Source organism: Salvelinus fontinalis, unplaced genomic scaffold (assembly GCF_029448725.1).
Source record: "Salvelinus fontinalis isolate EN_2023a unplaced genomic scaffold, ASM2944872v1 scaffold_0857, whole genome shotgun sequence".
Classification (NCBI taxonomy): Eukaryota; Metazoa; Chordata; class Actinopteri; order Salmoniformes; family Salmonidae; genus Salvelinus; species Salvelinus fontinalis.
This window is the reverse complement of record NW_026601066.1, coordinates 27,501-37,500: the sequence shown is the minus strand read 5'-3', so window position 1 is coordinate 37,500 and position 10,000 is coordinate 27,501. Positions and strand designations below refer to the sequence as shown.

At 45.3% G+C, this 10,000-nt stretch overlaps 1 protein-coding gene across 1 annotated transcript in view; it reads left to right on the top strand.

The window, feature by feature from the left end:
- Positions 1-10,000, top strand: part of LOC129847465 (protein diaphanous homolog 3-like) — a gene marked incomplete at its 5' end in the record, with an annotated part of 65,731 nt that overhangs the window by 40,483 nt on the left and 15,248 nt on the right. The window contains 1 exon segment of the mRNA XM_055915264.1: positions 2,013-2,142. Coding sequence (XP_055771239.1) covers positions 2,013-2,142 — 130 coding nt within the window.

Here is a 10,000-nt window from a genome sequence, read left to right as displayed (position 1 = left end):
ACGGTGTAACCTGACTGGGTGTAATGGTGCGTAACCTGACTGGGTGTAACAGTGTGTAACCTGGCTGGGTGTAACGGGGTGTAACCTGGCTGGGTGTAACGGGGTGTAACCTGGCTGGGTGTAACGGTGTGTAACCTGGCTGGGTGTAACGGGGTGTAACCTGACTGGGTGTAACGGTGCGTAACCTGACTGGGTGTAACGGGGTGTAACCTGACTGGGTGTAACGGTGTGTAACCTGACTGGGTGTAACGGTGTGTAACCTGCCTGGGTGTAACCTGACTGGGTGTAACGGTGTGTAACCTGCCTGGGTGTAACGGTGTGTAACCTGGCTGGGTGTAACGGTGCGTAACCTGACTGGGTGTAACGGTGTGTAACCTGACTGGGTGTAACGGTGTGTAACCTGACTGGGTGTAACGGTGTGTAACCTGACTGGGTGTAACGGTGTGTAACCTGCCTGGGTGTAACCTGACTGGGTGTAACGGTGTGTAACCTGCCTGGGTGTAACCTGGCTGGGTGTAACGGTGTGTAACCTGACTGGGTGTAACGGTGTGTAACCTGACTGGGTGTAACGGTGTGTAACCTGGCTGGGTGTAACCTGGCTGGGTGTAACGGTGTGTAACCTGGCTGGGTGTAACGGTGTGTAACCTGGCTGGGTGTAACGGTGTAACCTGACTGGGTGTAATGGTGCGTAACCTGACTGGGTGTAACCTGACTGGGTGTAACGGTGCGTAACCTGACTGGGTGTAACCTGGCTGGGTGTAACGGTGTAACCTGACTGGGTGTAACGGTGTGTAACCTGACTGGGTGTAACGGGGTGTAACCTGGCTGGGTGTAACGGTGTGTAACCTGGCTGGGTGTAACCTGGCTGGGTGTAACGGGGTGTAACCTGGCTGGGTGTAACGGGGTGTAACCTGGCTGGGTGTAACGGGGTGTAACCTGGCTGGGTGTAACGGTGTGTAACCTGGCTGGGTGTAACGGGGTGTAACCTGACTGGGTGTAACGGTGCGTAACCTGACTGGGTGTAACGGGGTGTAACCTGACTGGGTGTAACGGTGTGTAACGGTGTGTAACCTGACTGGGTGTAACGGTGTGTAACCTGCCTGGGTGTAACCTGACTGGGTGTAACGGTGTGTAACCTGCCTGGGTGTAACGGTGTGTAACCTGACTGGGTGTAACGGTGTGTAACCTGACTGGGTGTAACCTGACTGGGTGTAACGGTGTGTAACCTGCCTGGGTGTAACGGTGTGTAACCTGACTGGGTGTAACGGTGTGTAACCTGGCTGGGTGTAACGGTGTGTAACCTGGCTGGGTGTAACGGTGTGTAACCTGGCTGGGTGTAACGGTGTGTAACCTGGCTGGGTGTAACGGTGTGTAACCTGACTGGGTGTAACGGGGTGTAACCTGACTGGGTGTAACGGGGTGTAACCTGGCTGGGTGTAACGGGGTGTAACCTGACTGGGTGTAACGGGGTGTAACCTGGCTGGGTGTAACGGTGTGTAACCTGACTGGGTGTAACGGTGTGTAACCTGCCTGGGTGTAACGGTGTGTAACCTGACTGGGTGTAACGGTGTGTAACCTGACTGGCTGTAACGGTGTGTAACCTGACTGGGTGTAACGGTGCGTAACCTGGCTGGGTGTAACCTGACTGGGTGTAACGGTGTGTAACCTGGCTGGGTGTAACGGTGTGTAACCTGGCTGGGTGTAACGGTGTGTAACCTGGCCGGGTGTAACGGTGTGTAACGGTGTGTAACCTGGCTGGGTGTAACAGTGTGTAACCTGACTGGGTGTAACGGTGTGTAACCTGACTGGGTGTAACGGTGTGTAACCTGACTGGGTGTAACGGTGTGTAACCTGGCTGGGTGTAACCTGACTGGGTGTAACGGTGTGTAACCTGGCTGGGTGTAACCTGACTGGGTGTAATGGTGTGTAACCTGGCTGGGTGTAACGGTGTGTAACCTGGCTGGGTGTAACGGTGTGTAACCTGACTGGGTGAACTCTTTTTGTGATTCCAGCTGAAGGACACAAAGTCAGCTGACCAGAAGTCAACGTTACTCCACTTCCTGGCTGCAGTGTGTGAGGAGGAGTTCCCAGAGGTCACCAAGTTCTCAGACGACCTGCAGCACGTTGACAGAGCCAGCCGAGGTAGGAGACAGAAACACACACAGCCAGCAGAGATCGACACCTACATTTAAATGTCTGCCGTGTCCACCATGTCCCCGGGTTCCCTTTTCCTGAGCTATATTCAAATGCCAGTATGCATTCTACAACCGGCAATAGGAACAATATGATAACACAACAACTGATAGCAGTAGCTAACCTCTGTAGCTAACTAGCCAGCTAACCTCTGTAGCTAACGAGCCAGCTAACCTCTGTAGCTAACTAGCCAGCTAACCTATGTAGCTAACTAGCCAGCTAACCTCTGTAGCTAACTAGCCAGCTAACCTCTGTAGCTAACTAGCCAGCTAACCTCTGTAGCTAACTAGCCAGCTAACCTCTGTAGCTAACTAGCCAACTAACCTCTGTAGCTAACTAGCCAGCTAACCTCTGTAGCTAACTAGCCAGCTAACCTCTGTAGCTAACTAGCCAGCTAACCTCTGTAGCTAACTAGCCAGCTAACCTCTGTAGCTAACTAGCCAGCTAACCTTTGTAGCTAACGAGCCAGCTAACCTCTGTAGCTAACGAGCCAGCTAACCTCTGTAGCTAACGAGCCAGCTAACCTCTGTAGCTAACGAGCCAGCTAACCTCTGTAGCTAACGAGCCAGCTAACCTCTGTAGCTAACGAGCCAGCTAACCTCTGTAGCTAACGAGCCAGCTAACCTCTGTAGTTAACTAGCCAGCTAACATCTGTAGCAAGCTAGCAAGCAACGCAAAAGTGATTGCAGAAATCTCGCCAAACAAATATTAGCTAGCTGGTTAGCATTTATGAGTCCAGAAAACACCTTCCTCACACGCTAGGAAAGTCTCTCCTCCGACTTTACAATGAAAAGGTTCCTCTCGGTCACAAAACCCGTTTTATGGAGACTTGTGTGAGGAGTGCGGATGATGTCGCCCCTCTGTATTTGCTTTCTGTGGCCTGATTTGTGTCTCCAGACTGAGGAGAAATCCACACACAACACATCCCCTGACCGCCTTCTGAAGTGGTCCAACAGATCGGAACACAATCCCACCACAAAGAGACTGTTGTGCGTTCACACCCGTCTTGTCAATGTGACCTTCGTATTCTGAAAGCAGAAGTCACATTTTAAGTGTCAAGTGTGGACACGACCCCAGAAGCATCTGGTCTTTTCATATGTCCTCTCATGTATTCACTCACGGTTCACATCTTTATATATAATATATACACACACACACACACACACACACACACACACACACACACACACACACACACACACACACACACAACATACCATCTTGTGTTCAACACACAGTGCATTACAGATAAACACTAGAGCTGCTGAGTGGATGAAATATTCTTATCAGATGTAGAAGCTATTACCCAGCAGACCCAGAGACACTGTCCCCCCCAGCAGACCCAGAGACACTGTGTTACCCACCAGACCCAGAGACACTGTGTCCCCCAGCAGACCCAGAGACACTGTGTCCCCCACCAGACCCAGAGACACTGTGTCCCCCACCAGACCCAGAGGCACTGTGTCCCCCACCAGACCCAGAGACACTGTGTCCCCCACCAGACCCAGAGACACTGTGTCCCCCAGCAGACCCAGAGACACTGTGTCCCCCACCAGACCCAGAGACACTGTGTCCCCCAGCAGACCCAGAGATACTATTCTCTGGTTCTCTCTGTCTCTCTATCCCCCCCCCCCATACTATTCTCTCTCTCTCTCTCTCCCCCCAGACTATTCTCTGGTTCTCTCTCCCAGAATCCCCTGTTGTATTGTAGTGTTCCTCCCGTATCTGCAGGTCTTCCAGGCAATATGACTGCTGGGCTGTGGCTCCGTCTGATTGGAGGATTAGAGGCAGCATGGAGCCCAGTAGTACTCTCAACATCCATCACTGACTATCTCTGTAAACACACACATAGACTTGCAAAAAACACACTTACACACACACACACACACACACTTACACATCTAGAAATATACCACTCTCTCAATTTTATTCAATTTAAGGACTTTATTGGCATGGGAAAGATATGTTAACATTGCCAAAGCAAGTGAAGTAGATAATAAACAGAAGTGAAATAAACAATAAAAATGAACAGTAAACATTATGTAGTATGTTAGGCTGTAGTCTGTTAGGCTGTAGTCTGTTAGGCTGTAGTCTGTTAGGCTGTAGTCTGTTAGGCTGTAGTCTGTTAGGCTGTAGTCTGTTAGGCTGTAGTATGTTAGGCTGTAGTCTGTTAGGCTGTAGTCTGTTAGGCTGTAGTCTGGTAGTCTGTTAGGCTGTAGTCTGTTGGGCTGTAGTCTGTTAGGCTGTAGTCTGTTAGGCTGTAGTCTGTTAGGCTGTAGTCTGTTAGGCTGTAGTCTGTTAGGCTGTAGTCTGTTAGGCTGTAGTCTGTTAGGCTGTAGTCTGTTAGGATGTAGTCTGTTAGGATGTAGTCTGTTAGGCTGTAGTCTGTTAGGCTGTAGTCTGTTAGGCTGTAGTCTGTTAGGCTGTAGTCTGTTAGGCTGTAGTCTGTTAGGCTGTAGTATGTTAGGCTGTAGTCTGTTAGGCTGTAGTCTGTTAGGCTGTAGTCTGTTAGGCTGTAGTCTTTTAGGCTGTAGTCTGTTAGGCTGTAGTCTGTTAGGCTGTAGTCTGTTAGGATGTAGTCTGTTAGGCTGTAGTCTGTTAGGCTGTAGTCGAGGACTCACTTCTTCTTGAGTGATCAGTAGTTCAGAGTTCATACCATTTCATGTGTGGCGCAAGCAACGTTTTCTGGCCTGTAGAAGGCCAGCATCCCGGAGTCGCCTCTTCACTGTTGACATCGAGACTGGTGTTTTGCGGGTACTATTTAATGAAACTGCTAGTTGAGGACTTGTGAGGCGTCTGTTTCTCAAACTAGATACTCTAATGCACTTGTCCTCTTGCTCAGTTGTGCACCGGGGCCTCCCACTCCTCTTTCTATTCTGGTTAGAGACAGTTTGCGTTGTTCTGTGAAGGGAGTGGTACACAGCGTTGTACGAGATCTTCAGTTTCTTGGCAATTTCTCACATGGAATCACCTTCATTTCTCAGAACAAGAATAGACTGACGAGTTTCAGAAGGAAAGTCTTTGTTTCTGGCCATTTTGAGCCTGTAATCGAACCCACAAATGCTGATTCTCCAGATACTCAACTGGTCTAAAGAAGGACTGTTGTATTGCTTCTTTAATCAGGACAACAGTTTTAAGCTGTGCTAACATAATTGCAAAAGGGTTTTCTAATGATCAATTAGCCTTTTAAAATGATCAACTTGGATTAGCTAACACAGCGTGCCATTGGAACACAGGAGTGATGGTTGCTGATAATCGGTCTCTGTACGTCTATGTAGATATTCCATAAAAAATCAGCCGTTTCCAGCTACAATAGTCATTTACAACATCAACCTTTCACGAGCCTCTACCCCGGGTCCGGGAGCACCCCCCCCCCCCCACCCCCCCACACTGAGTAGCATCGCTAATATAGCGTCACAATTAAATAGTAGCATCTAAATATCATTAAATCACAAGTCCAAGACACCTAATGAAAGATACAGATCCTGTGAATAAAGCCACCATTTCAGATTTTTCAAATGTTTTACATGGAAGACACAATATGTAAATCTATTAGCTAAACACGTTAGCAAAAATCACCATTTTTTTGTCCACCATTTTCTCTCAACACCAGTAGCTATCACCAATTCGGCTAAACTAAGATATTGATAGCCACTAACCAAGAAAAAACCTCATCAGATGACAGTCTGATAACATATTTATGGTATAGGATAGGTTTTGTTAGAAAAATGTGCATATTTCAGGTAGAAATCATAGTTTACAATTGCACCCACCGTCACAACTAGACTAGAATAAATACATAGAGCAACGTGTATTACCTAATTACTAATCATAAAACATTTCTTAAAAATACACAGCGTACAGTAATTGAAAGACACAGATCCTGTGAATACAGACAATATTTCAGATTTTCTAAGTGTCTTACAGCGAAAACACAATAAATCGTTATATTAGCATACCACATGTGCAAACATTACCAGAGCATTGATTCTAGCCAAAGAGAGCGATAACGTAATCATCGCCAAAATATTTAAATTTTTTCACTAACCTTCTCAGAATTCTTCAGATGACACTCCTGTAACATCATATTACAACATACATAGAGAGTTTGTTCGAAAATGTGCATATTTAGCCACCAAAATCATGGTTAGACAATGACAAAAGTAGCTCAGCTGGTCAGAAAATGTCCTGCACCATATTAGACAGTGATCTAGTCTTATACATAAATACTCATAAACTTGACAAAAAAATACAGGGTGGACAGCGATTGATAGACAATTTAATTCTTAATACAATCGCGGAATTACATTTTTTAAATTATCCTTACTTTTCAATACAGGTTGTGCCAAGCGAAGCTACGTCAAAAAAGATGGCGTCCTAAACGTTTAACATTTACCGACAGAAACACGATTTATCATCATAAATTGTTCCTACTTTGAGCTGTTCTTCCATCAGTATCTTGGGCAAAGAATCCTTTCTTGGGTCTAATCGTCTTTTGGTGGAAAGCTGTCCTCTTGCCATGTAGAAATGCACATTGCGTTCGGCATGAACTGGAACGGTGCCCAGAGATTCACAGTGGCTCAGAAATAAATGTCCCAAAATCGCACTAAACGGATATAAATTGCTATAAAACGCTTTAAATTAACTACCTTATGATGTTTTTAACTCCTATAACGAGTAAAAATATGACCGGAGAAATATAACTGGCTACACTAATGCTTGGAAAAACAGTAGGTCGGTGTCCTCCGCGCGCCTGACGCACCTAGAAAAGAGTTCCTACCTACAGGATTTTTTTCATTTATAGTGGCTGTGATTGGGCAATCGATACCATTCAAAGCGTCATCACGTAAAGGCATCCAGGGGAAGACGTAAGCAGTGTCCGTATACTCATAGCAATAATAGTGGCCTTAAAACTGACTCCAGAACAGGGGCCAAAATGTGTGAAATCTGACTCCATGTCAGGGAAATTGCTGTAGAATGAGTTCTGTTCCACTCAGAGACAAAATTTCAACGCCTATAGAAACTATAGACTGTTTTCTATCCAATAATAGTAATAATATGCATATTGTACGATCAAGAATTTTGTAGGAAGCCGTTTCAAAAATTAGACGATTTCCATAAATAGTGACAACAGCACCCCCTAGCCTTAACAGGTTTTAACGTCTTAAAACATTGTTGGTTAAGGGCTCGCAAGTAAGCATTTCACTGTAATGTTGTATTTGGCGCATGTGACTAATATAATTGGATTTGATTTGAGTTGTAACCTGTATATTGGATCATTTCATTGAGGATTCCATCAACACCACAGGCCTTTTGGGGTTGGAGGAGTTGTATTGTCGTTCATTCTATGTAATTGGGGAATCCAGTGGGTTTCTGGTCGTCTTTAATAGTTGATTCTAAGATTTGTCTTTTGATCATGTATATGTTTTTGCTGTTTGTTGTTTGTTATCGGGCCATAACGATTGGAGAAGTGGTTTAACCATACATCTCTGTTTAGGATAGATATCTCTTCGTGTTGTTGTTTGTTTAGTGTTTTCCAATTTTTGCAGAAGTGGTTAGTCTTATCTTCCTCTCTCTCTATCTTCCTCTTCCTCTCTCTCGCTATCTCCCTCCCTTCTCACTCACAGGGATATTGGTATATTTATCTATAGTCTGGGCAGAGAGGAGTGAGACAGAGAGAGAGCAGAAGGGAAAGAGAGAAATCTCTGAGACTCAGTGTTTACCATAAGTGTGGTGATTTGATTTTTAAACATCTGTGGAGAATTTCATTTAGAAGCCAGTGATGCTCTCGTATATTCTCCCTCTTCTTGTCTCTCCCTCTCTCCTCTTCTCTCTCTTCTTGTCTCTCCCTCTCTCCTCTTCTCTCTCTTCTTGTCTCTACCTCTCTCCTCTATTCTCTCTCTTCATGTATCTCCCTCTCTCCTATATTATCTCTCTTCATGCCTCTCCCTCTCTCCTCTATTATCTCCCTCTTCCTGTCTCTCCCTCTATTCTCTCTCTCTTCATGTCTCTCCCTTTCTCCTCTATTCTCTCTCTCTTCCTGTCTCCCTTTCTCCTCTATTCTCTCCCTCTTCTTGTCTCTCCCTCTCTCCTCATTTCTCTCCATCTTCCCGTCTCTCCCCCTCTCCTCTATTCTCTCTCTTCCTGGCTCTCCCTCTCTCCTCTATTCTCTCTCTTCATGTATCTCCCTCTCTCCTATATTATCTCTCTTCATGCCTCTCCCTCTCTCCTCTATTATCTCTCTTCCTGTCTCTCCCTCTCTGCTCTATTATCTCTCTCGCTCCCTCTTCCTGTCTCTCCCTCTATTATATCTCTTCATGTCTCTCCATCTCTCCTCTATTCTCTCTCTCTTACTGTGTCTCCATCTCTGCATCCAGTGCTTGTGAATGTGTCTGTAAACATGTCTCTGTGTATCAGCAGAGTGACTGAGAAGCTTAGCTACTGTAGACTTTTATTACGTCCCAAATGGCACACCGTTCCCTATATGGAGCACTACGTTGGGCCAGGGCTCTGGTCTAAAGTAGTGCACTAAAAACGGAATAGGGTGTCATTTGGGACACGACTCGACACTTTCTGTACTCTCTCTCTCTCCTTTATTCATGTATGAGTATTAGAGTGTTAGAAATGGGACTGTAACAAGGACGTGTAGCTAACTCAGCAGCTTCCTGCTTTGTGTTCACATGATAATGAGTCATAGTCTAGATTAGTGTCAGCCAGGACGTGATAATGAGTCATATTCTAGATTAGTGTCAGCCAGGACGTGATAATGAGTCATATTCTAGATTAGTGTCAGCCAGGACGTGATAATGAGTCATATTCTAGATTAGTGTCAGCCAGGACGTGATAATGAGTCATATTCTAGATTAGTGTCAGCCACGACGTGATAATGAGTCATATTGTAGATTAGTGTCATATAGGACGTGATAATGAGTCATATTGTAGATTAGTGTCAGCCAGGACGTGATAATGAGTCATGTTCTAGATTAGTGTTTAATGTCAGCTAGGACGTGATAATGAGTCATATTCTAGATTAGTGTCAGCTAGGATGTGATAATGGAGACTCAGAACCAGAACCAGATAGATTATAATACAACACTCCTCACTGGAGACTCAGAACCAGATTATAATACAACACTCCTCACTGGAGACTCAGAACCAGAACCAGATAGATTATAATACAACACTCCTCACTGGAGACTCAGAACCAGATTATAATACAACACTCCTCACTGGAGACTCAGAACCAGATTATAATACAACACTCCTCACTGGAGACTCAGAACCAGAACCAGATAGATTATAATGCAACACTCCTCACTGGAGACTCAGAACCAGATTATAATACAACACTCCTCACTGGAGACTCAGAACCAGATTATAATACAACACTCCTCACTGGAGACTCAGAACCAGATTATAATACAACACTCCACACTGGAGACTCAGAACCAGATTATAATACAACACTCCCCACTGGAGACTCAGAACCAGATTATAATACAACACTCCTCACTGGAGACTCAGAACCAGATTATAATACAACACTCCTCACTGGAGACTCAGAACCAGATTATAATACAACACTCCTCACTGGAGACTCAGAACCAGAACCAGATTATAATACAACACTCCTCACTGGAGACTCAGAACCAGATTATAATACAACACTCCTCACTGGAGACTCAGAACCAGATTATAATACAACACTCCTCACTGGAGACTCAGAACCAGATTATAATACAACACTCCTCACTGGAGACTCAGAACCAGATTATAATACAACACTCCTCACTGGAGACTCAGAACC